Raw genomic sequence first — 27,670 nt, 5'->3', positions numbered from 1 at the left:
ATAGGTAAATCTTATCAAAGGCTTACCTACAGGTACAAGTTGCAGAGGAGGGTTTACTTCCTCTTTAAGGCTCCAGCCTCACACACCTCACCTGGCTGGATACAGCTGCTGCTCTCATTGAAGAGACTCTGACGTCAGACTGCTCAGCAGCGCCATCTGCTGCTTAGTTTGCAAACGTCGATCTGTAGATTTATGGAAAGCAGCGCCACCTAGAGGTTACAGCCTCTTCGCCTTGATTTAACGTAAGCGCGGCCGTCCAATAGGAATGCAAGTACGGGAGCGTCCGCTGTGCGTGTACACAGTGAGGCCTGGAGAGTACGGAAGCTCAGGGAGGAGCAGGGCTCGGTGTCGTTGCCTGGCAGCCGGCGTTGGGGTGCTGAAGTATGGCCACCGGGGAGGTGAGCGGTGTGGGGCTGTCATATGTCAGCAGAGCTCAGTGTGGGGATGTATTTACGATTATATGGGGAGTGTATCTACAACCAGCCACAGCCAGGGAGAAGAGGACCTGTCTTATGGCCACACAGCTGATGTAGGACTACAACTCCCAGCGTGCCCTATCACACGTTCTTAGACTGGGGGGGGGGGGGGGGGTTGCAGTCTCTTCATTTCCTCCTTCCATTACTCAGAGAAGTGGGATTGTGTACAATGTTGCCCCCCCATGTCTGACACTATTAAGGTCTGAACTTGGCTCCAAAGAGAACCTGTCACTTGCTGCCCAATCAGCTGCTGCTCCCCATCCACAACACCATGTACACAAAGAGGGGGGGGGGGGAATGAATGCTGGGGGTTAGTGATGAGCTCCCGCATGTTTGTACTGGGATGTGAACCCACATATGTGTATGAGCCTTGCCAGGAAGCTGTCACCTGTACTGGCCAATCATCTGCAGCCACAGCATCCCCTGCTATGCATCTTTTTTTTTTTTTTTAAGGTCCCTGCTATGCATCTGCACATATACAAGGGGTGTGTGTATATATATATATATATATCACACACACACACAGTGGAGCTGCTGGATTGTGGATAAAATGAGAATCACAATTTTTTTGCTTAGAATAAAGATCACGATTCTCAGCGTAACATCATCTTTTACATTATACAAATAAAATGGGCTAACTTTACTGTTTTTAAAAAAAATAAATAATTTAAAGTGTATTTTTCCCCAAAAAACTGTGTTTTGAAAGACTTCTGCGCAAATACAGTGTGACATAAAAGATTGCAACAATCGCCATTTTATTCTCTAGGGTCTCTGCTAAAAAATATATATATATAATGTTTGGGGGGTTCTAAATAATTTTCTAGCAAAAAATACTGATTTTTACCTTGGAAGCAACAAGTGTCAGAAAAAGGCTTAGTCTTTAAAGAGGAAGTAAACCCTCCTCATGAAGTTGTACCTATAGGTAAGCCTATGATAAGGCTTACCTATAGGTACTGTAAATATCTCCTAAACTTACACCGTTTAGGAGATATTTACCTTTAATGCAGCCAGTGACGTCACTGGCGCATGCGCTCTGAAGGAACGGCTGATCGTGCCGTTCCTTCAGAGCCCCGTGCCGTGACCGTCGGCTCCCGTGCGCGTGCGCGGGAGTGACGTCACCGCGGCTCCGGCCAATCAGATGACCGGATGCCGCGATCCCGGAAGACGGGCGACATTTCATGTCGCCCGTCATACAGGTAAGAGAGCGGCACGGCGGGGGCTCGTTCTAAGGTAAGTATTTCATAATGAGCTAGTATGCGAAGCATACTAGCTCATTATGTCTTTCTCTTGCAGCTTCTAAAAAAAAAAAAATTTTTTTAAATGAGTTTACAACCTCTTTAAGAGGTTAAACTGCCCTCACTTACAGACAGAAGTTCATTCCTTTGATCTAAAAAAACGAAATGATACATTGTAAAACATTGTGTTTATAGTTAGCTAGGAGCCTTAAAAATGTTGATAAACATTTGCTGGAGGCTCTTTTTTTTTTATTTTTTGATAGCTGTGAGTGAGCAGAGAACAGCTCTGTAAGAATTGAGGACATGCTGTTTCAAGATTGGGGGGGTGAATTGAGATCACAATTTTTTTCAGTGGCATGTGTCGGTTCACACTGATCCGACTCGAAGTCGCCCCGACTTCGGGCGACTAATGAAGACGCCCGTGCACCGCGACTTTGGCGCGGCTTGCAACGACTTCTCATAATGGAAGTGAATGCAAGTCGCTCCGACTTTGCAAAAAAATAGTGCAGGAACCTTTTTCTAAGTCGGAGCGACTTGAGTCACTCTGATTAGAACAGTTCCATTGCACAGCATTGGAAGCTACTTGTCAGGCGACCAAGTCGCCTGACAAGTCGGATCAGTGTGAACCGGCACTTAATCGTGCAGCTCTAATATACATGTAGCTTTGTGGTGGGGAATGCCCCAGCCGCAGATGGTTGGCCAGTACAGGTAAATCCCAGTCCAAACATGCCGGAGATTATCACAGTTCATGCCATCATTTAATATAATTGGATCAGTAATTTAATGCGGAGCTTCGCCCCCCTTTGTGGCTGGAGGGTTAGGAATTCTCCGGCCACAGTTGATTGGATGGCAGTAAAAGGTTTGGTCCAAATCCAATCTCATCCTTACAGATTATAACCTGTACAATCTCCTTTAGATCTACCACCTACTATGAAGGGCAAGGGGCTGCCTGATTTGATGCACATGGAATGAATTGTTTAGATTTGTCCTCGTGTAAAATAGTTTTGGTAATGCTAAAGGTGATGTTACACAGAGATTGTATAGTGTATGACCAGTGTAAAACTGATGGATGTAACTGTCCTAATAATCTACGTACCCCTGTATTGTAGGAATTTATGGAAGGTGGACGGGTATTTCTGGGGTGCTGTTTATAAACAGTGCTTCAGGAAACACACTTCGGCTGCCAGAGAGCCTGTGAATGTTTTGCACCGATCTGTCATTGGACATCTCATTTTACACTCAGGATGTACAGAGCTAATCAGAGTGACTCTGTACCTTGTGATCACTGTGAGCCAATCACAAAATCGTGGCCATTGTGAGTGTAATCACTAGTAGCATTGAGAAACATTTTAGCCCATTCAGAATACAGGATTGGGAGCTCTAAATGTTTGTACACAGTAGAAAAAAGGATCAGTAGATTGAAAGGGGGGGGGGGGTGAAGTGCCAGTGGCCACCAATGATTGTAGGAGTGTTTTTTTTTTTTTTTTTTTTTTTTTTTTTTTGGGCAGGGGGGGTAAAAAAAATGAAAGGTGCATGTAAGCAAACCCACTTTTTTGGTATTTCTTCCTTTTATATAGTAAACAAATAAAAAAAAACCCAGTGGTTATTAAATACCACAAAAAAAGATTAATCTGACTCAAATTATAATAAAAAGTAATGTGGGTAAGTATTTAAAAAATCCCATTACGGTAGGGCCATCTTTTTCTTCTTTAGAGGCAGCAGTCCTCATTTGTTTAGAAAACGGTGCTGACTTTATAACCTCGTCTACTTACTTTGCAACATTTTACTACTCTACCAATGTGATGATGTACCCTCAGGGGGGTTTGTCCATGACAGTCTTGGCTCACACATAAAATGGGTTTAATGACCCGGGCATCGCGTAACCCAAAAGATAACTGGCAATGAAGAAGAAACCAGAGGGACACCCTTGGAGTATGGAGAGGATAAGCATTACTTATCCTCTCCATAGTGAATGTGTCAGATTACAATTGGTGGTCTGTGTTTCTGTGCCTGCACATGTGCTGTGACTGTTATGAGGGGGGTCCATTCTTCGTGTTGGATTATTCGTTTTATCATTTTGTAGAATGCAATGAAATGCACTGAAACACACAAGGGAAGGTTAGAGCAGTGGTCCTCAACCCTGGCCTACAGGGCCCACTAACAGGCCAGATTTGAAATAAATCCCAGGTGATATCATTTGCTGCTCAGTGATTGCAGTACTCTAGTCTGCATCTCCCCAAGGTAATACTTAAAATCTGGCCTGTTAGTGGGCCCGGAGGACCGGAGTTGAGGACCACTGGGTTAGATCACTCAAAATCTCAGGTGAACAGGAACATAGTTGGGAATTGTAAGCAGGGAAATTTTGATGTTCGAGTATCCAAATCGATTAAGGAAGTCACTGGCTGACTCTTCCACAAGACTCAACTGGTGACAATGACTTAAATATCACTTTTAGGTGGGATAAGTTTTTTATGTTTTTTTTTTTTTATCTGTCCAGGTCATGTCCAGTGGGGACCGTGAGTTTGAGAGTGTTGAGCTCGGGGATGTAAGGAAGAAGAAGAAAATTCCGCGTAGAATTATCCACTTTGCCAGTGGGGAAACCATGGAAGAGTACAGTACGGATGAGGAAGAAGAGTTACAAGAGAAGAAGGATCTTTTACCAACCATTGATCCAGTAAGAGTTAACCAGCTCATGGTAAACTTTGAGATGTTTCACTAGGTAAAATAAAATAGTAACCAAAGCTAAATCAGAAAGTAAAGTGTTATGGGTGTCCAACAAGGGGTATGTATTGGACAGCCAGCTGTGAGTATGGGGCCTAACTGATTACTGCGCCTCTTACCACACTAGCGGCATTGACAGCGATGGTAATGTTCAGTTTCCCAGCAGGGATTTCACAAAAGAAGCAGTAATGATTTTGTGCGCAACAAAAATGAGAAATCTGTGAAGGCATGTTGATTATTTTTAAAGATGAACTCCAGACAGGTCTAAAAGAAACGCTATTTAACCTAATTATGTGTTCACTAGAAATCTTTTATATGTTGCATACAGCTGTCCATGTGGGAATTTACTTAAAATTAGAGCAGCTGTATTAAATTAGAGCATCAATCAGCTTCTAACTTCAGCTTTAAAATGACAGCTATAATTCCACTGGTTGCTATGCACATCTGCTCCAGTCTCAAAGGAAAGGTATAGCCAAAACTATGTTGGTTATGTTTCTCCTATGGATCACAGAAGTGCAGTTTGTTCTGCACGGTGACCTTTTTTTAGCTGACAATGGGCTAAAGCCCGTTGACGGCTGACATCACTCAGCTGGTCAAGGCTTGGGAAAGATCCCAGGATTCACCCAGATGCCTAGACCAGAAGCTAGCTCAGCCTCTCAGAAAACCACTGAGAGACTGAGCCATCTGCTGGCATTCCCTCCACAGCCCAGCACTCCAGTGAGCACTAGAGGGGCAGAGCTCTGCAGGCTGAAGACCGAGAACTGAACGATCAATGGTGTTTGATCACTCAGTTTTCGGTCTTAGAAACGGTGGTGGACAGATGCCGCTGAGCTATTGTATTCTGCAGGCATGGGGGCCTTCCCCACTGGCAGAATACAATAATCAGTGTTGGCTGGCTATAGCCAACATCAACAGGCTGGTTGTACACAAATTGATAGATCGATTTGTGTACAACCAGCTAGCCCATACAGGGATTGAAATTCAGGTGGTCCCTGTTAAACTGGCCACATTTCCATCCTTGGCTGACTTAAGTTAAAGCAGAGTTCCAGCCTGGGAAAAAAAAAAAGTAAAGTCAGCAGCTACAAATACTGTAGCTGCTGACTTTTAATATAAGGACACTTACCTGTCCACGGAGCCCGTGATGTTGGCACCCCAAGTCCCGAATTTGTCAATCAGCTCTGGTTGCAGGCGCTGGCATCTTCACTAACGGAAACAGGAAGTGAAGCCTTGCAGCTTCACAGCTTGTTTCCTACTGCACACTTGCGAGTCACGCTGTGCTCTCTGAATGGTCCCAATGTCTTTTGGGACCTGCATGTCTCCCAGAAGGCAGCTGTGGGAAGGAAGAGGGGCCAAAAATTAAGTAGATCACCGCACAATGATTGCAGCAATCTTACCCAGAAGTGGGAGCGGGTTCCGGGTTTTGACCGGTATCTGCTCCCCCCCTGAAGGGTGTCAAATGTGGCAGTGGAGGAGGGTGAAAGCAAATAAGCAGCGCTTCCCCTTTTAGGTGGAGCTCCGCTTTATGCTAAGTAAGGGAGCAATAATAACTTTCAAGGGTAGGTCTGGACATTTGACTACTGGGTTCTTGCATGAACTCGGTTATGTATTAGCAGAACGATATTATTCAGGTAATGTTTTCCACGCTGTTCCTTATACATTGATTCATTGAATACTGTGGTGTCCGTTTATGGTGTGTTTCCCTTCATTGGAGGATTTACATGAAATGATTCACATGCCCTTCCTGGTCAAATAGAGGACTTGAAATACTCTGCACCTGATCATGTCTTACTTTTGAACACAAGACATACATGTATTATAAATGTTACAAATCCAAATGGTAAACGCGCACAATATGCAGAGAAGATTTTTATAGTGGATTCATTGCATGTACTGCGCTCACTGGATAGTTTGGCTATCTGCAAATTTCCAGAGACAATATGGAACAACTGAAAGTGGCACCTTTTAATAATGTGCAATGCACTGCATTGGTGTGCTATGGAAAGAATTTAGAGCAGGTTGCATTTTTGTGCTTGCACATACACGTATGTCTGCTTGCGCTGTGGTGTAAATAAGCCCTGAAAATACATATTTGGCAGTAGGTTAAACTTATAGGTACCTAAATTCTGCATTAATTTGCACCTTCCTTTCTCTCCATGTTGTAAACATTATGAATCATTGTTCATAGTGCAAGTGAATCCAGTAAAGTAGGTTGAATGAATAATCTTACAGGTATGTGCCTGTATATTCATTAGAGCATATAGTGCCACCCAGTGGAGAGGTAACGATCAAAGTGTTTTTGTGCTACCTGGTATGTTCTTTCTGAACCCAATATACCAATTCCAAGTCTTTTGAGTAGTTATCTCCAATGAAAGGGCTTTATATGAGACGATAGAAGATTTGCTCAGTACAATTATCAAAAGCAAAACAAAAAACATGCTGTGCCTTTCCATTTTCTAAAGGGCACCATTTTATCCCCAACTGTTTTCAAATTTAAAGCTCTGTTGCGCTTTAAATCCACTAAATTTATTCCAGATGCATTAAAAATTTGACAGTTTAACTTTATTTAGAAAGCAGGCACAGCCCAGGCTTGTACCCAGAGTAGACTAGCCTGCCCCTTCCAGTACGGTGTAGAGAAGGACCTATGATCCCAGAGTAGACTAGCCTGTCCCTTCCAGTACAGTGTAGAGAAGGACCTATGATCCCAGAGTAGACTAGCCTGTCCCTTCCAGTATGGTGTAGAGAAGGACCTATGATCCCAGAGTAGACTAGCCTGTCCCTTCCAGGATGGTGTAGAGAAGGACCCATGATCCCAGAGTAGACTAGGCTGTCCCTTCCAGTATGGTGTAGAGAAGGACCTATGATCCCAGAGTAGACTAGCCTGTCCCTTCCAGTATGGTGTAGAGAAGGACCTATGATCCCAGAGTAGACTAGCCTGTCCCTTCCAGTATGGTGTAGAGAAGGACCTATGATCCCAGAGTAGACTAGCCTGTCCCTTCCAGTATGGTGTAGAGAAGGACCTATGATCCCAGAGTAGACTAGCCTGTCCCTTCCAGTACGGTGTAGAGAAGGACCTATGATCCCAGAGTAGACTAGCCTGTCCCTTCCAGTACGGTGTAGAGAAGGACCTATGATCCCAGAGTAGACTAGCCTGTCCCTTCCAGTATGGTGTAGAGAAGGACCTATGATCCCAGAGTAGACTAGCCTGTCCCTTCCAGTATGGTGTAGAGAAGGACCTATGATCCCAGTGTAAAACCTGAGGTCTTCGTAGATGTCTGACTTGCTCCTTTCAGAGGTAGAGCTCCCCAGTCAGCAGGAGGCATGAGCTTTATCTGAAAAGAGTGCTATGGGTCCTTACAAACAAGTGAAAAAATAAAGTATGGACTCCAGAGTTTCGTAATTGAAAGATAACCTTCTGTAAGGTTGAATTGTCCTTGCATTTGTTATTTCCTTGTTATGTCAGTATAGTTTGCATGCACCTTTCATACATTTTCAGGTATCCCTACCAACCAGCCAAGGTTTTGTTGTTAGTTACTTAGTATTCTAGCAGGAAATAGAGCTTTAAAGCTGAACTTTAGACAAAGGAACAAAAGCAATAATGTTGTTCATTATTTCGAAAGCAACGGTGTTGCAAAAGAAGAAAGAGGCCTGCAACAGATGACACCAGGCTGGCCACTGATGGTTATGATCACCATTCTTGCAGAGCTAAACCGACTGCTGAAATCTGCAGTATCTATCACTTGTGTGTGTATCAGAAGGCTCTGTCCCAGATATGCGCTGTGGTTTCTCCCTCTTGCTGCTTTGTCACTACTGTTTCCTATCTCCTAGAAAAACCCTGATACAAAGACAGTTGAACCCTGCTGCTGTCAATAAAAAAAAAAAAAAAACTATATTGAGTCAACAAAATGATATCCTCAATAATCTCCTAAAATATCTGATTAGTGTATATATTTAAGAATAAAAAAAAGTATTGCACTGATCTCTAATAAAATGACGTGCATCAAGTAATGGTGAACAACAATAAAAATGGGCAATGTGATAAATTGCAAAGAAAATGAACAGTGTAGCCGGAGAGTGCAAAATCAGACTCACTCCTGCGTAGAAACCAATCCGCTTCTAGATTTTTTTTTTTTGCCAAAGCTTAAAGGGGTTGTGTAGTCAGTTTTTTTTTTTTTTTATCTTAATGTAATCTAAGATAAAAAGCCTTCTGTGTGCAGCAGCTCCTCTCAGCTCTCCTAATACTTACCTGAGGTCACTGTCTGTCCAGCGATGTCTACGAGTGTCTCATCCATTCCAGATTCTCACCCCCCCCTTATTGGCTGAGACACAGCAGCAGAGCCATTGGCTGCCGCTGCTGTCAATCAGGAGAGAGAGGGGGGAGGGCTGGGGGCGGGGCTTCATATCTGAATGGACACAGGGAGCTGTGATTCGCCTCAGGTGCCCCCATAGCAAGCTGTGGGGAGACTCACCTGGAGGGAGGGGCCAGGATCCCAGAAGAGGGACCTGAGAAGAGGGGGATCTGGGCTACTCTGTGCAAATCCACTGCAACAGAGCAGGTAAGTATAATGTTTATTATTTAATAAGAAAAAAAACGGGAATTTACAATCACTTTGATTGAACAAGCTGAGGTTAGAAGCTGATTGATTTCAATTCAAAAGTGCGCCTGATTTCTCACTCTCCAGCTTTAGTAAGTAAACCTTTCTGTGACAAACAGTGTTAACTGTCTAGAAAAGTCCTCATGTGACATCTTCCATGTGCTCCACTACACAATCCCACTTCATGCATGTGCCAAATGTGAAGGCATACTGGAAATGCATGACCTCCGGTTATGAGTGGTCAAACTGCACCTGCTAGATATAGCAATAATACTGCTTGTACGGACATGGGGTTCCAACACTTCTCCTGAGTCCCTACAATTCCCCTCTGTGGACCATAACCCCTCCAACTGACCTGGCTTTTGCGGGACTGTCTTTGGATTTGAACTAAATCTTGGGTTCCAGCAGACTTATCCCATGGCCCTTTACTGGGTGCTTCAGTTAAAATAAGAACCTTGAATGGATGCAAAATAGACCCTTTCTGTGTAAATCTGTGCAGGGAAGCTAATTGCTGGATCAGAAGAGTAAATCCAGCCATAGATTGAATTAAATCTCAGGTGGTTCAGCATGGGCCGACCGAGAACTGATCCATCTATGAGCAGGCTGGTTGTACTGAAGTCAATCCATCGATCGACTTCAGTACAACCAGCCTGTCTGATTTTTTTTTTTTGCATGCGATCACTACCGACGGCTTTAGCAGCCAGCAGTGATCATTGTGTTTTTTGCCGATAGGGAATTTTTCCCACCGGCAGAACACAATAGAGCTGTGGGAGGGATTTCCCCATTGAGCAATTTTTCTTTCCTTTCACCCATGGCGGAAGAAAATAAAATTGTATCATCTATGGCTTGCCTTACTGGCCAGCGATATCAGCGTGAGCAATCAAGATTGTTTTGTACACAGTTTGTCACAGAGGGACACTGTTCATTTTCTGTGTAATTTATTTAATTACTGATTTTTATTGTTCACTATCACTTGATGCACATTGTTTGTTTTTTTATTAAAGGTTAGCGCAGCCCTTGTATTTATTTAGTCTAAAGCCTCGTACACACGCACAGATTGTTGGCCGACCGATCGGCCGTCTTTTGTCCAGTGTTGTTTGTTGGTTGAAATGTGCTCTAGACTTGCACTGGACTTTTGTTGGCCAACAAAAACCAACTTCAGAAGTGATGTCATGTGATGGTTGACTTTCCATGTGTTTTTTCTTCTCTGAGCATGCCCAGTCTTGCTCATCTGATTTTTGTCTGCCGAAATCTGTACTGACTGAGGAACAATCGGCCGTTCTGTTGTTGGCCAACAAAAATTTTATAGCATGCACACCAGATTTTTTTTCGGCCGAAAATTCGCAGTTGGTTGTCGGAAGCATCAATTTACGGCCAACAATCTGTGCAAGTGTACGGGGCTTTAGGTGAAAGTGTTATATCCAACATTGTGCAAGCTGCTTTTCTTTATAGTCACTTTTAACCTTTTTATATTTTCATATTGTTTGGACCCTGAGTGTGTGTTTTTTATTGAGGTTGGGACCATAGCCATCTTTCTGAGGTTTGTTCGTTTTGTTGAAATATATATGGGCATAAAAGTATATTTGACAATATTAAATGTTTTCAGATTTAGCACTGTTAAAGAAAAAAAAATTAAAGTTTTTGAAATTGTACGCCTAAAATTTTGGATTTATTTAGACTGTATTTGGAATGGCTTTGTTTTTGGAATTTAGTTGTATTTCTTGTAGTCCTAACTGCTAGCCATTGCTTAGGGGTGGTGCAGCTGGTCATACACTTGGGTAACTAAGGATTTGATACTGAATAGTCAACACACTCAAATATTCCCCATTCATCTGACACACATTCACTATCTTAATGTTGCTTAGTGTGAGACCACTGCGCTATCACTAAAAATTAACAGAATTTGTCTGAGAATTTCCTGTCCGCCATATCTCTTTTTAACAGGCACGGTCCTGAAACGTCCTCTTTTGCTTGCAGTACTGGTTTACATGACTGTATTATGTGACTGTATTTCTCCATATATTGGCTGCTTTAGTACTGTATATATCAACTGAAAATCTAAATTCTTGTAAAAACCAGTTTACTCTGACCTGGAATGGGATTTGAACAGGTATGATGGGGTTACAGAGCTATTATACAGCAATATCTTCTCACCTTACTATCTACTACCTTGAACAGTTTTAAGGACTGCATGTGAACATTTCTGTGAAAGCAACAGAGAATGATGTCACGGCTGCACATAATATAGACCCAGCAGGAAGTATACAGACAAAAGGGCTTGTAAAACAGATACAAGGAAACCTGCACATTCATAGTGACTTACAAGGAAGCATTTGTACAATTGGAGGGTGGGGAGGAAGAAAGCTTGTAATTTCTGTATACGCTTAAAGGAACATAGCTGGTGCAAGGATTGGAAACATTGCTTGTGGGCGCTGTACTGGAGACATGAAAGGTAGCTTGTAGGAACTGCACAAAGATAAGTGCAACATGACTTGTGGGAGTTGTATATGGGAAAGTAGCTTGTAGGAGATATTTACTGAAGGGGGTACATTACTTGGACAGGAGACAAGGAAAATAGGATTTTTGTGCTCGCCATAAAATCCTTTTCTCTGAGTTCATTGAGGGATATAGGACGTTTTTTTTTCCCTTTTAGGTATTACCGCCGCCTACCGAATTGGATACCGGCAAACAAAAAACGAAGTCAGCCAAGGATAACCCTTCCTACAACCGCATGCCTCAATTTTAGTAACAAGCAGTACTGAGAACATAATTGTAAAGACAGAGGGGTAGGACCTGTGTCCTTCAATGGACTCCAAGAAAAGGATTTTACAGCGAGTATTAAAATCCTATATTTTCTTTCTCATTCTTTGAGCCTAACTGAGGGCTTGGAAATGGAGCAAATGCTAACAGGCCCAAGAAAACAACAGATAATTGAGGACTACTTGCGACTTAAAGGGCTCTCGGAGGGACCTGTTATGCTTAAAGTTGGCATTAGATAACATCCACTTGGTACAACCTACAGAGCATGTTAACAGAAGACTAGGTGGCAGTCTTAGGGAAAAAAAAGAGGAGTACTGACTTGGATCAACCACAAAAGTTAGTGGTGTAGTCCCCATAACAGAACCAACTATACAATAAGGAGGACAAGGTCCACCAAGAGAGTTACAAGGATGGACTTAACGGCTGTAAAAATACACTTTATTAAAAATTTCTGATTAAAAATGTATACAGACATCTTACATATACCTATCCCAAACCAAATAAAATACATGAAAACGTTGTCCGTATAGGGGGATTAAGCAACTGCGCATGCATTGCCATTAATCTACATCCATATAGTCTAATCACATCCCTATCGGATATAAAGCTTCCCATTGGGGATTATCTAGGTAAAAGACTGTGTTATAGTCCATAGATCCGATGTGGTAGCAGTCTTGTCAATCTGGGAAACAAACCCTTGATTATGCAGAGGAAGCATTCACAGATCTAGAAGAGTGTGCATTGACAGGAAAGGTTGGAACCTGCTCCTTTAGACCCTAAGCTTAAAGTGTTACCCTAAAAACAAAACAAAAAAAAAACAGATACTGTTTCCTTAAAGCATGATATATAGCACAGTGCTTATGCTGTGTCATTTGGGCCCCCCGTATCACCTAAAAAGCCTAGCTGATCCTGCCAGTTTCTACCCTCCCCCTGTAAACTGACCACGGTGTATCATGGCTGCTGAGCCCTGACACCCGTGGTCAGTGTACATGTCTCCGTCATCCGCAGCTCTCCTCTCTGTCTCCTGTGTCCTCCTCCTCCCCGCCTGTCTGCTGTGTCAGCACCCGCCCCTCCACTCCTGCTGCTCTCAAATTTATTATAAAATAATCCCATTCACTCTGTAATATAATACCAAGTGCTCCTGTGCCTGTCTTATAGAAAAAATGTACCTATATCAGAGCGGCTCCCAGCGATCACGTGACCGCTCGGCTCGCTCTCCTCTATTCCCCTCCTCCCCAGCTGACGTCAGCTGCAGTGCTCGGCCCCGCCCAGTGGAGCTGTCAGCTGGGCAGAGAAGAGAGCCGAGGGATCAGCTGATTGCTGGGAGCTGCTCTGATATAGGTACAGATCTGCATCCTTTTTCTAGAAGTCAGGCACAGGAGCACTTAGTGTTATATTACAGAGTGGATTAGATTATTTTATAGTAGTGGCTTAACAACCACTTTCAATTATGGTCTACCTAAGGCACCTAGAAATAATGGAAAAGGAAGCTGGTGTACATTTTATAAGGACCATCTAGGTTCTAGGATGACAAAATGGGAATTTCTTTTTCTCAACCATTGCTTCTTTCAGAAAGATACTCTTACAGCCTGAACATCAGCTACTAAATGGAGGAAAATTGTATTTTGGTAAACTGGACCTGGACAGAGGGTCAGAAGGAAAAGGTCTTGGTTGAGGTGAAAGGCAGACATGTCCTTCCCAAAGAAGGAAGTCCCAAGCCTTAACACTTCCTTGTCTCTATGCAAAACCAAAAAAAGTTCTTGCAGGATAAAGTCACCAGTTCAAATACTTGCCAGCAAGATAGTGCAAAAAATAAAAATCGCACAGATGATCAAATACCACCAAAAGATATCTCTATTTGTGGGAAAGAAGGACATCAAATTTATTTGGGTACAGCGTTGCACCACTGCGCAATTGTCGGTTAAAGTAACACAGTGCCGTATCGTAAAAATGGCCTGGTCATTAAGGGGGTAAAACCTTCCGGTCCAGAAGTGGTTAACAGGTGAACATGCTGAAGTGTTATGCTTTCTGCACTATAATATTGTTCTACCTAACTGGGAGTACATTGAAGTCAAGTGTAGTGTCCACTGTCTAGCTTTTGCACTGCAGAAGTCATTTAAATGTAATCATTGCAGTAAGTGCACTGCAGCAGTTTCTGAAATTTTTCTGTTTTGGGAAGCCTTTAATATGTTTTTATTTTTCAAGCACTTTATGTTTCACAGTTGTCTACTTTTAGGCCTTGTTCGTTCAGTCACACAATGGTATAGATGTCAGTTTTGCTGCACCGGTTCTGCAAGTGTACAAAAAAACGATGGTTCTTCTCTTTACTCTTCTCTATGTGCCCTGTTCAGTGTTCACACCACACAACGTGCATGAAAACTGATGTGAAACATGTCAAGTGAAACCTGTGCAGTTTTCATGCAGGCAGGTATGGTGTGAAGAACGAGCCCTTAAACACTTTAAGACCAGAAGGATTTGCCCCCTTAATGACCAGGCCCTATTTCGCAATTCGGCACTGCGTTATTTTAATGGACAACTGCACGGTCGTGCGACACCGTACCCAAACTAAATTTACGTCCTTTTTTCCCCACAAATAGAGCTTTCTTTTGTGGTATTTGATCACCTGTGCGATTTTTTTTTTTTTTTTTTTTTTTTTTTTTTTGCGTTTTATAAACAAAAAAAGGAACAATTTTGGAAAAAAAAACAATATTTTTCACTTTCTGCTATATAACATTCCCAAAAAAATTTCAAAAATCAAAATTTTTTAACATATTTTAGGCTATTTTTGTTTTCTGCTACATATTTTTGGTAAAAAAAAAAATCGCAATAAGGGTATTTTGATTGGTTTGCACAAAAGTTATCCCGTCTACTAACTGCAGAAAAAATTTATGTCATTTGTATTGTGTTTTTTTTATTTTTTTACTAGTAATGGCGGCGATCTGTGATTTTTTTTTTTTTTTTAGCGGTATTGCGGCTGACAGATCGGACCCCTAACTGACATTTTTTTACACTTTTTGGGGTACCAGTGACATTACTACAGTAATCAGTGCTAAAAATATGCACTGTTACTGTAATAATGACATTGGCAGGCAAGGGGTTAACAGTATAGGTGATCAAGGGGTTAAATATAACCCTAGGGGAGTGATTCTAACTGTGGGGGGCGTGGCTTCTGAGATGACCACAGAGACATGTGATCCTATATAGAAGGATCACATGGGCTCTATGATTATCCCAGGGAGAAGGATGGTCGGCTGTGTTTACAACAGCCGACTGTCCACTCTCTGCTGGTGTCAGGCAGCAATCGGAGCCGCCTTACACACGCATCTGCTTCCCTGCTGACAATCGGGGACGGGAACGTGCTGCCGGCGGCGCGCGCTCGCCCCCTAGCTCCTCCCAGGCAAGCGATGTGGATCTACGTTGTTTTGCCTGTACGAGCCAGCCTGCCGCAGTAAATATAATGTAAGCGGTCGGGAAGTGGTTAATGTTAAAAAATTTTAATAAACATTAACATGTTCAGTACCAGATTTGTGTCGAAAATTGTGTTGCTTTTTCAAAACGTTAAATGTACAGAATATCGGTAGCTAATATCAGCTATCGGCCTAAAGGGTAACCGAAAATGCGGTATCGGCCCTGAAACAACGATATCGGTCGATCTCTAGTGGGTACCAACCGACATCTCTAGACCACAGTTCAATGGAGGTCTTCACCTGGCCAGTGCAATGTTTCCTCCAAGAAAGGCCAGTGCAATCTGAGTATGAAGGTTTATAAATAACTTATTTATTTTTCTGATCTTTAGTGGTCAGATCACGTCAGCCCTCTGATGTTTTATGGACAGCTTCGATTATAGGGCTATATGATGTTTGTTCTGTAAGAAGAGTTACATTAAATACTGTATCCAGAGGTGTTTAGAAGCCAACATGATGCAATGCTGCTACATAATAGAGACGGTTACAGTGACACAGATTTCAATAACCATACTATAGGACAGAGTGTGCCAAATCCTTGGCCATATACCATCTAAAACCGCCTCAACTGGGCCCAGCTTCTACTTGTTTTCTTAAATGCTAAAATATAGAGGACATATCTCTCCTGCTGTTGCTGCTGAATTTCCTTTTAACCAGTTCTGGACCGGAAGGATTTGCCCCCTTAATGACCAGGCCACTTTTTGCGATTCGGCACTGCGTTATTTTAACGAAAAATTTTGCAGTCGTGCGATGCTGTACCTACATTAAATTGATGTCCCTTATTTCCCCACAAATAGAGCTTTCTTTTGGTGGTATTTGATCACCTATGCGATTATTTTTTTTTTTTTTTTTGCTCTATGAACAAAAAAAGAGCGACGATTCTGGAAAAAAAAAAAAATCACATTCTGCTATATAACACTCCCCAAAAAAAAAAAATTTAAAAATCTAAATTTTTCATCCTATTAGGCCAATTTGTATTCTGCTACATATTTTTGGTAAAAAAAAAAATCGCAATAAGCAAATTTTGATTGCTTTCCGCAAAAGTTATCGTGTCTACAAACTAGGGGAAGATCTATGTCCTTTTTATTTATTTATTTATTTTTTTATTTTTTTACTAGTAATGGTGGCGATCTGCGATTTTTTTTTTAATGGGACTGCGACATTGCGGTGGACAGATTGGACCCCTAACTGACATTTTTGACACTTTTGGGGGGGACCAGTGATATACCAAAATATGCACTGTTACTGTAATAATGACACTGGCAGGGAAGAGGTTATTCCAGGGGTGATCAGAGGGTTAAGTGTGAGAGCCTAAGGGGGTATTTTCTAACTGTATGGGGGATGGGCTTGTGAAATGATCATAGAGACCTGTGATCCTATATAGAAGGATCACAGGCGCTCTGTGTTTCAGAGAGAAGAACGGTCAGCTGTGTTTACAACAGCAAAAGCTGTTAAATTCCACTGACACATAACTGATGGCATCCATCCCAGGAAAGTTATATACGAAGGGGATTTTTCTTCGTATATGTGTTTACAACAGCTGACTGTCCTTCTCTCTTGTTTTGTGAGTGCCTGGCAGCAATCTCAGCCCCGGGCCCCGTGGATCGGCATCCCTGCTGCCTAGTGGGGGCAGGAGTGTGCCGGTGTTGTAAAATTTTGTCGGACCCGTGAAAAAAATCGGACCTCGTCACTTCCGGTGACAGAGCATCACAAAACAGCTGATGGGAGTCGTCCGTGCGCATGCGCAGAAGACATTTTTCGAGGTTTGGCAAAATTATAACAGAGAGCGGACAGCTGACTGAGAGGAGGCGGGGCTGAGGTGCGACGGAGGACACCGCCGCGTCATCGAGACATTAGGGACGGAGGCACATATGCAGAGCTGGCGGAGGAGGCGGGATGGAGGTGCGGCCGTGTAATAAATGCAGGGCTTAAGCGACTCCTTCTGTTTTATTATCTTTAGTAATTATCGTATTATTTATCCTTAGGATTTCATTACATTTAGTATTTCTTATTTTGTATTATAGAAATACTAAATGTTATGAAATCCTAAGGATAAATAATACGATAATTGCTAAAGATAATAAAACAAGGAGTCGCTAAAGTCCTGCATTTATTACACGGCCGCACCTCCGTCCCGCCTCCTCTATTCAGCTCTGCAGATGACGCGGCGGTGTCTTCCGTCCCACCTCAGCCCCGCCTCCTCTCATTCAACTGCCCGCTATGTGTTATAAGTTTACCAAACCAAGATAATGTCTTGTGCGCATAACCGGAAGTGACGAGGTCCGTTTTTTTTTTTTTTTTTTCTTTTCATGGGTCCGAGAAAATTTTAGAACACCGGCGGCGGTGTCCGCTTGACCCCCAGCACCTTGCGTAGAGCTACGTCGATTTGCGCAGGAGAGCAAGCCTGCCACAGTAAAACTGCGTCGGGCAGTCGGGAACTGGTTAACAGACTAAGCTGTCCAGGAAAAGTGTCAGAGGGTTAAGACAAACCATTTAACACTGACAGAGGTGCTTACAAAGGTCAGATTTCATTCAATAAAACTTTTTATTCCAAAAGGGGAACAACTTTCTTACAGAATGTTATCAATACGACTGACAAGTTTAAACAAACATTTTTTTCACCAACTGCTTTATACTCCTGAGCTGAATCATATGGGGATGACGGAACAAGCCTGCTGTCCTCCATGTGGGGAATTTCTGCTAATGTTTTGTATATGTTTTGGTCCTGTCGAAGATTTTCCTCTTTTTGGGCTGAATTGTTTGATATATAATCTTCAAGCCCCCCGAAGACTCCGGAGGTTTGCCTTCTTGGTGTACTTGATAACTATGGTTCACTTGCTTGTAATCATATTCTGGCTTGTTGCATTGGAAGGCAGTGCCCTCATTGCCATTGTTTTATCACCTGAGGCATTTTAAAAGGGACGTACCTGTTCAAAATGTTTCACTAGAGTATGGAAACCTTGGCTGGACATTTCGGCTTCTTGACAATCCTCCCTTTAAATGGGTCGGATACAAGTGTGTGTGTGTGTGTGTGAGATTGTTTTGGGTGGATGTATGTGTGCGGGTTGTGTCATTTGCCTTTATTTTTGGTGTTTATTGGCTGATTCGGATTGCCAGTGTTTATTGTACAGCTGATTCCAATTATTCCTGCTAAAGGGTATGATATTTTATGGATGGTTTATTCTATACTATCCTGCTCCTTATTATTGTTGGGCTCTGCGTAGTCGACATTATTGTCATCCCCCTGGCTTAGATGGCAATTGTTTTGTATGTCACAGAAAAACCTAAAACGCCTGTTACATTAAAAAAAAGGGGGGGGGGGTGGTAAGCTGGAGTTAGGCTTTACTTTGTTGGACATCTAAATGGACTAGTTCATCTTATGGCACTTTTCCACTGCAAGTACCGGCTAGTACCAGCTCGGCTCTACTCGGCCCTGCTTGGCCCGGTTTGCTTTTCCACTGCTGGTACCGCATGGTATAGTGTCGGAACGGTTCGGTACGGTACGGTATAGGTTTGCTTTTCCACTAAAGTAGTACTAAGTTAAGTGGGTGGGATAACAACGGGGTGGGTGGGATTCTCTGACCAATCAGTGGCTAGTAGTGACTGCATGCAAAGGATTGTGGGATATGGTACCAGTTTGGTACCTGTTGGAACCACAATCGAGTAGGTACTGTTTTTTCAGAGCCGTACCGTACCGTTCGTTTCCATGCAGTGGAAAAGCAAACCTATACCGTACCGTACCGAACTGTTCCGACCCTATACCATGCGGTACCAGCAGTGGAAAAGCACAAAAGCGTGCCGAACCGGTACAGTTCCATGCAGTGGAAAAGCGCCATAAATAGACTAGTTCATCTAACACTACCCTCTCCAGATAGTGCTGCTGTCCATGAGTGACTCTGTTGCTCCTCCATAGATGGAGGGGTTACCCTAAAGCTGGCCATACATGGATCAAAATTTGGCTGGTTCAACACTGACTTCTGTTCAACCACCCTGTCCTTTTGTTTGACGTTTTTTATCAGCGCAACTGGTTATAGCTGGCAGCACTGATCAGTGTACAGTATTCTGATGGCAGAATACAATAGCTCAGCAGGAGGTCGTGGATAGAGGTATTGAGTCCACCACCCCCCCCCCCTTTTTTTTTTTATTTTTTTTTTTTTTTTTTTTTCCTCTTGCTGGATCATCTGATGAAAATATGGAAGAAGAAACACTTAAAATAGGAAAACGAATGCACATTTAAGGATTGCTAGGCTACAGTATGTTACATTTTTGTTTTTGGGTTTAATACCGCTTTAAGGGTACGTTCACTTTGGAGGCGGGTTTGAAATTGTGCGAGTTCAGCGGAACTTGCACGTTTTTCAAACTCGCATTTCATTGGGGGCGATTTGAAAGACATCTGTGCGGGTTTATGCACAAATGTCTATTGAAATCACCCCTGAAGTAGCTAAAAGTAGTGCAGGAAGTGGTGCAGCGCCACAAAGTCAGCGTCGCACAGTTTCGAACGATGCCATTGCTGGCAATAAGTTGTGACTTGGCATGAGATTTGACATGTCAAATCGCCCCGATGTGAATGGGGGCTGAGTCCATATTTGGTATTAGAAATGCTTGTGAATAGCATAGTGGCAAATCTGCTATGAACAATTCACCAGCAAATGTGCTAGTGAATGTTTAGAAAGATGCTCTCTAATATTTTATCTTTTTAACTGTAAAGAAAGATACATGGATTTCTGTTCAGTTACATTGTGCCATAGAAGACCTGATCATGATGTTAATAATTTTTAATTTCTTTTTTTCTCCCCTTCCAGTCAAAGTTAACCTGGGGACCGTATTTCTGGTTTTACATGCTGAGAGTAGCAACATCAACACTTTCAGGTATTGTGCTTTTCTCTGGTCATTTACTAAACTTGTTTAAACAAACAGAAATACTTTGCTTGGATCCTGCTAAAAAAGAGAGTTTTTGTTTTCTAAATTTTGTTTTTTAATCCTTTTTAGTGATCTAGTTGTTTGGCTGATTGGAATATATGGATCCTTGTATGACCTAAACTGCATGACTGGCTGGCAGCATTATACACTAGAAATTGTGGACATTTAGCCCAGTAATTGGGAATCGGGATCCCTGTTGTATTAATGTTATGCCTGGTACACACAGGCCGAGTATCGGTGCATTTGGCCCTAGTGTACAGCAGCTTGTCCGGCTTCTGTAGATTGGGCCTGCCAGAAAAACATCTGCCAATTGGAATCTGATCAGCACCCGCAGCCAATGGCTCTAAGCACTGACCAAAGTGTTCTGGTGGGGGGAGGCAGTCCCCCAGGCAGTCCCCCAGTTGGAACACAATTACTCAGCAGGGAGATCGCTGTACTAAAATGGCATCATTAGTACAGTTAACTCCTCCCGAACGCCTTGTTTTTTTTTTTCGTTTTACCCGCTGAGCTGAACGAAAGAGAACTTGTAGTGTGTACCAGGAATTATACTAACAGTAGTGGATCTTTTACAGATAATAAAGGTCCTCCACAAGCCCTGCTTCCCACAAATTTGATGTGGCATGAATATATGAGGTTTTTAGGCAAATTAAAATTTGCATGTTGGACCATATATGCAAGTGGCCCAATTCGAGCAATCCTTGTTTTCTGATTTAGGAGACTTTTACATTGTTGTTCATCGATATGTGCAGTTTCAGATGCACTTGTGCAGTTTACCCATTCTTCCAAGCTCAGTGTGATTAATAAAGATTCAATCTTCTCTGATTTATTTTTAATATATCCCTACTCCCAGAAAAATTTGGGAGTCCCAAATTTAGACTCTGTTCACACCATGGCGTTCTGGATCATGGGTGGAATCTTTGCGATTCTGCCTGTGATCACCTATTGCCACAAAATGCGTGATGCGTTTGCAATCCCCGTTACTTGGATGGCACCGCAATCGTCGGGCGACAATGTGATTGGGGATCGCAAAGGTGCATCTCGCGTTTTGCATCGATTCAGGATCATGGCGATTCCGCCCGTGATCTGGAACACCATGGTGTGAACGAAGCCTTGCATAAGGCTCTCTAGTTTTTCACATTAAGATAATGCCACTATCCTGTGTCCGTGGTGATATAGTCTTCCTCTGAGCTACATACTGTAGCTATTGCCAGATCAGAAAGATCTTTGTCTTCAGTTCCTGAGTTAGAGATTCATCCTAGAGGTCATGTGAGTAAATATAGAAAGTTAGCTTTTAAAGAGACACTCGTATAAATGCATTTGCTGTTCCAGCCAATTAAGATTTTGATATTTACCCAAAATAATGTTCTTCACATACACTGGTTAATGTTCACAGATCTATTCTAAAATGATGTAATCATTCCTAAGTAGGTTCTGACTCGCACCTGATCTAGCTCTAACACATCGCAATTGCCAATCTAATTTATGTGCACGGGGACTGCTGTACATATTTATTTTGTGGAATTTGAATAAAAGAGTTAACCTGCTATTAAAGGTAGTTTTAGAAAAAAAAAAACAAACATGTACTTACCAGCTCTGTGCTGTGGTTTTGAATAGAGCAGCCGCTATCCTCCTCCTTCAGGGTCCCTCTGCTGGCAGTCCTGGCCCCTCCCACTTGCCAAGTGCCCCCAGAGCAAACTCTTTGCTCCTGAGCCACTGCTCTGCATGTCCTTTCACACACACAGCTGTGGCTTGACCCTGCCCCCCCCCCTTCTCTCCTCATTGGCTGTGATGAGGAGGGAGAGTCGCTTGAGAGCTGAGGCTCTCATGCACATCGCTGGATCGGGATGGGGCTCAGGTAGGGCTCATGATGATAAGCTCATGATGATAAAAACATTGAGCCTTTAGAACCACTTTAACATAATATAATGCCATTATGTGTGCATTTTTTTCCTCTAGGAATTTGGTATTAAAGTATATATTCTTATAAATCTACTTTTCTATGTATTGACAGCTCACCTATATTCTAAAACATTACACTTACCATTTTACACTGCAGCAGAAGCTGTCCACTATCCACCTTTCCTGGAGAATCCTCTGTTCCCTTCAGTGTCAGTCATGTATCCAAATGCTGGAGTTTTAAATCCTCTCTTACAAATGGGACAGTCGGTATTCAGGTGGAGCTGATGTGATTAGCTGGTGCTGCCTCAATTTTCAATTTCTCTCTCTCTCTCTCTCTCTCTCTCCTCTCTCCTCTCTCTCCATTGTCTTAGAAGCAACAGAATGTGAAGCAGGAAAGCAGTCTGTTTTAACATCAAAGGACTTTTAAAAATGGTTTGCTGATTTCTTCCAGTGTAAGGGCTCTTTCACACGGTCCGCCTCCGTAGGCGGATCCGTGCTGCTCAGCGGGGATCGATCCGCGATCCCCGCTGAGCCGGCGGATGACAGCTCCGTCTCCGCTTGCAGTGCGGAGAGGGAGGTGTCACAGCCCCCGCTGCTCTCTATGGGGGATCGGATGAGAGCGGACCGCCTGTCCGCTCTCATCCGATCCGATACCTGAACGGATGGAAAAATAGGGTTTCCATCCGTCCAGATTTCACGGACAGGATCGGATACGGATGGCAGCGGGTGTCAGCGGAGGTGTCTCCGCTGACATCCGCTGCCCCATAGAGCTGCATGGAGGATCCGATCAGATCCGCCTAAAAAACTGACAAGCGGATCTGATCAGACCGCCCGTGTGAAAGAGCCCTAAGAAGTGCAAACTGAAGATGGATAGCTCAAAAAGGAAAACTTTTTAATCCGAGTATAGTATCAAGTAAATTAAACTTCTGGGATATTGGTCTGGTCAGTTAATTAGCAGGGGGGGGGGGGTGTTAATCAGTTTTAGCTGCTTTGCTGTTAATTAAATTTAACAACATTGATACTAGATGGGCAACAATGAGACGACCTTCAAAACAGGAATTGTTTTACAGGTGGAGGCCACTGAAATAGTTTTCCCTACTCCTCTTTTCGGACTGTTTTTCACACGTTTTGCATTAGGGTAGGGTCAGTGTTACTACTGGTATCATGAGGCGATACCTGAACTCTATAGTGGCTGCACAGGCAGTCCAACTCCTCCAGGATGACACATCAATGCGTGCCATTGCCAGAGGACTTGCTATGTCTTCCAGCACAGTCTCAAGAGCATGGAGGAGATTCCAGGACACAGGCAGTTACGGTAGGAGAGCTGGACGGGGCCATAGAAGGTCCTTAACCCATTAGCAGGACCGGTATCTGCTCCTTTGTGCAAGGAGGAACAGGATAAGTACTGCCGGAGCCTTACAAAATTACCTTGAGCAGGACACTGGTGTGAATGTCTCTGACCAAACAATCAGAAACAGACTTCAGGCTTCAGTGGGCCCTGTGCTCACTGCCTGGCACCGTGGAGCTCGATTGGCATTTGTCATTAAACACCAGAATTGGCAGGTCTGCCATTGGCGCGCTGTGCTTTTCACAGATGAGAGCAGATTTACCCTGAGCACATGTGACAGACGTGAAAGGTCTGGGGAACTTTATGCTGCCTGTAACATTGTTTAGCATGACCGGTTTGGCGGTGGGTCAGTGATGGTCTGGGGAGGCATATCCATGGAGGGATGCACAGACCTCTACAGGCTAGACAATGGCACACTGACTGCCATTAGGTATTGGGATGAAATCCTTGGACCCATTGTCAGACCCTACGCTGGTGCAGGGGGTCCTGGGTTCCTCCTGGTGCACGACAATGCCTGGCCTCATGTGGCAATGGTATGCAGCCAGTTCCTGGAGGATTAGGAATTGATACCATTGAATGGCCCCCCACGCTCGCTTGACCTTAATCTAATAAAACACCTCTGGGACAATGTTTTAGTCTATCTGACGCCACCGGGTTGCACCTCAGCCTGTTCAGGAGCTCAGTGGTACCCTGGTCCAGATCTGGGAGGAAATACCCCAGGACCCCATCGTCGACTCATTAGAAGCATGCCCCGACATTGTCAGGCATGCATACAAGCACATGGGGCCATACAAACTACTGAGCACCATTCTGAGTTGCTGAAATGAAATTTCAGGAAAATGGACTCGTCTGTTGTATCATTTTTTCACTTTGATTTTCGGGGGTGTCTTTGAATTCAGCCTTCTATAGGTTGATAATTTTTCATTTCCATCAAACTATGTGGCACCCTTTGGTTCCCAACACATTACCCAGTCTATACCAGTATAGATATCCAGCATGAGATTATTCGCCATTGAGATCTGATGTGTTTTCAAAGTGTAATTTTTTTGAGCAGTATATATAGATATGTCTATTTATAGATATGGCACCTGATCCTGTAAAAAGGTAGAAGCTTTACGTAAAATGATTTGCTTGAGCCTAGAGGACATTAATGGGTCACTCCAGGACAGAACTATAACAACGTAACACACTTAGTTCTTATGTATGTACATTAATGCAGATTCTGTATCTTTTATAGGCTCTAATAAGTATGCAGTCTCTTTATATATTCTAGACAACGTAACTTATGCAATTTCCATTTTTCCACTCAGTTTGTGACTTTCTAGGAGAGAAAATTGCCTCAGTGTTAGGAGTCAGTACACCTAAGTACCAGTATGCAATTGATGAATACTACAGAATGCAGAAAGAGGTTTGTATGCGTTTATGTTTTTCCTACTTAGTTGTAAATCAGTAGTCCTTAGCTTTTGGCTGAGGTGGGACTTTTGACTGTGGCTCCTTTTACGTTTCCCATGGCAGTCTCTTCGCACATATGCAGTACCTGGAATTATATGTTGTTTTCTGTCCTATATACTTACCTAAAGCATGAATGAAAGCACGCCTTGCATAATAGGATTAAGTAGTATATTGTGGTGGTAAATTTTGGCACTGGCTATCACCCTGGCAGTAGCTGGATATGGTACGTGGGTGGGTAGTTTCTTAGATTGCTTAGCACACAGACATGAAGAGGGATTTTGTATGGCAATTTGTATCCTGTAGAGTGTAGACCAACCCTCACATTTTCTGCTCGCATTTTGCGAGTGGAAAATGATTGAGAGTGAGTGTGGAGCTGCCTTGGGAGCCATTCTGCTAGTGATTGCCCAGGGGAAGAGGAAAGCCGGCCGGATAATCACAGAGCGAGGATCTCCGCGTTGTAACAGCTTTCATTTGAATTGCTGGGCGCTCTCCATCACACACAGCACCGTCTCCTGGCCCGACTCCTTCGATAGACAGAACACCGGTCCCATGCCGGGATGTGTGACATCTATCATAGGAGCCAATCCAAGAGGCGGGACGGTGTGATGGCGAGTGTCCGGCAATTCAAATGAAAGCTGTTACAGTGGGGCGATCCCCACTCTGTGATTATCCGGTCGGCTTTCCTCTTCCTCTCCTCTCACTTCCCACTGCAAAAATATTTAACAGTGTCATTTTTTTGAAGACGTGTTTAGGGGCGGGGCAGGGTAGGGGTTGGGGCAACTGGTGATGAGTAACCCTTAAGGCCTAGCTAGAAGTTCAGGACTTTTTGAGCCCTTCTGTAGACCTGGCCTCTGGATTTGAGATAGCTAACCCCTCCACACAACCAGAAGGGATTTAAATATGCCACAAATAGTATACGACTTTATAAAAACTAAAGGAAAGCAGAATTATCCATGGCAGACAGTTGGTGATGTTGCCCGCAAAACGGCTGTTTTTTTTTTTTTATACAAGACTTTTTTTAATAAAATGATCCTGGACTCTTATTACATTTTGGTCTGATGCTCCTTTGTGTATTTCTGAGCTGCACCTCATCAGAGCTATTGAGCTCATTTGAAGTTTTCCTTCAGCTTAGGCACCTGCAAATATATGGTCCTCTGGAGTCAGATATTCTGTGTTTTTTTTTTTTTTTTTTATCCCTAGGAGCTGGTTAGGAATGAAAAAAACATGTATCTGAAGGTTAGCTATGAGTGTGTATATTTTTTTTTAAAGTTCAATTTGACTTCTCATTTATTTATTTTTTTAAAGTAGGTAATGGTTAGAATCTCCTTTTTTCTATTGCAGTATGTTTGTTACAGGAAGAGGAAGGGTGGCGAAATGCCCACTAACAGACTGCAGCAAAATATTCTTATAGTAGAGAAATGGTAGAAACTGATGTTTTGATGATGTCTTTACCTCAACAGTGCAATCAGTCAAGTGGAGTCAGTCAATTAAAAACTGACAAATTCGAACTGTTCCCCGTTATAATCAAACATAGAAGTGTGGTTAACTTTCCAATAATGGATGCTTCTCTTTTTCATGTGTAGGTGGAAGAGGAGGAGGAAGAGAACGAAATGTCAGAGCGGGCTGAGAAACAATACCAAGAGCAGCCGAGTGAAGGCAATGCTCAGACACAGCAGCCAGAGGCCACCGCCTCTTTTGTGAACATTAGTTTTGTGATGGAAGGAGAGGACTCGGTGAATCTTGCACAGAAGCAGGAACTGTCTGCTGTCCCTACCTAATAGGAAGGGAATAGAGACTGGAAATAGTAACAGGAAAGCTTCACCTGCCAAAATCATCATGGTGCCTTTCTAAAATGACTTGAGTCCCTTTTTGAACCACAGTACTGTGTAATAACATATTAAATTCACTACCAAAAAAAGGGATAAATGGGGGTCAAGGAAAGTTCATCTGTTACTGCATGTCGTATCCATGTAAATCTTCTCAAAATGGGTGGTTTGGGCATTTAATGGCATCCAGTAACTACAGACAGCAGAACTTTTAAAGTCCTTTATATTGCTTTTATTTAATAATCCATAAAAATAGAAGCCTCTTAATTTGTAAAGATAAATCATTACGCAAAGATTCACAATATGGTATCTACATTTGCAGTTTTTTTTTTTTTAATGCTATGGCCAACCAAACCTATTTTGTGGAATAAAGTCCAGCTTCTCAAGGCTGTATGTGCAGATTGGAAAAATATATCCTTACATGGATCAACTCAATTTACACCTACTGCAAACCATTACAGAGAATCAGAAAAGCACATGATTGGAAGACCCCTATATTTCAGATGTTGTACAACACCGGGCATTGGGAAGGACATCCAGAGGTGTAGGTAATGCCCCACACATGGGAATACCTGAAGTAACCACCACTCAGCTTATCCCCAACATGCTATCATTCTCTGTGATGGTTTGCATATGGATATATGGAACTGATCCATATGAGGAGATACTCTTCAAAAAATGGACTTTGTTGCAAGAAACATTTGAGGGACATAAGATCTACATATGAAATATTTATACTAACACAAATAGTATACTGAACACCATTAACTGTAAATGGATGGTTACAAAAGGTAGTATGGCCAAACCTTTATTTTGGCTATACATCTTTTATGGGTCACAAGAGGACATTTAGGGGAGGGGAAAGTGATTGACGGTCTCTGTTCTCCACTGCGAGGAGATGAAGAACTGACTGATCAGTGGTCAGGTGAATGCTCCGATCTACGTTTTGAGATGGCCATACAGTAGTAGGAACTAAT

At 42.9% G+C, this 27,670-nt stretch overlaps 1 protein-coding gene across 1 annotated transcript; it reads left to right on the top strand.

Annotated features, from left to right (window-relative positions):
- The first annotated feature begins 256 nt into the window (after positions 1-256).
- FAM177A1 (family with sequence similarity 177 member A1) lies at positions 257-26,957 on the top strand. Its single transcript, XM_082242855.1, has 5 exons — positions 257-398; positions 4,209-4,385; positions 20,051-20,117; positions 24,726-24,823; positions 26,451-26,957. The coding sequence occupies exons 1-5, from the start codon at positions 384-386 to the stop codon at positions 26,643-26,645; spliced, it is 552 nt and encodes a 183-aa protein (XP_082098981.1). The 5' UTR covers positions 257-383; the 3' UTR covers positions 26,646-26,957.
- Positions 26,958-27,670: the final 713 nt, after the last annotated feature.

Source organism: Pelophylax lessonae, assembly GCF_965119305.1.
Source record: "Pelophylax lessonae genome assembly, chromosome: 13".
Lineage (NCBI taxonomy): Eukaryota > Metazoa > Chordata > Amphibia > Anura > Ranidae > Pelophylax > Pelophylax lessonae.
The sequence above is the reverse complement of the archived record's forward strand: the minus strand, read 5'-3'. Positions and strand labels throughout refer to the sequence as shown.

Coding starts and splice junctions, on each gene's coding strand:
- FAM177A1 (XM_082242855.1), top strand. Junction 4,386..20,050: donor TTTTACCAACCATTGATCCA/GTAAGAGTTAAC, acceptor CTCCCCTTCCAG/TCAAAGTTAACCTGGGGACC. Junction 20,118..24,725: donor AGCAACATCAACACTTTCAG/GTATTGTGCTTT, acceptor TTTTCCACTCAG/TTTGTGACTTTCTAGGAGAG.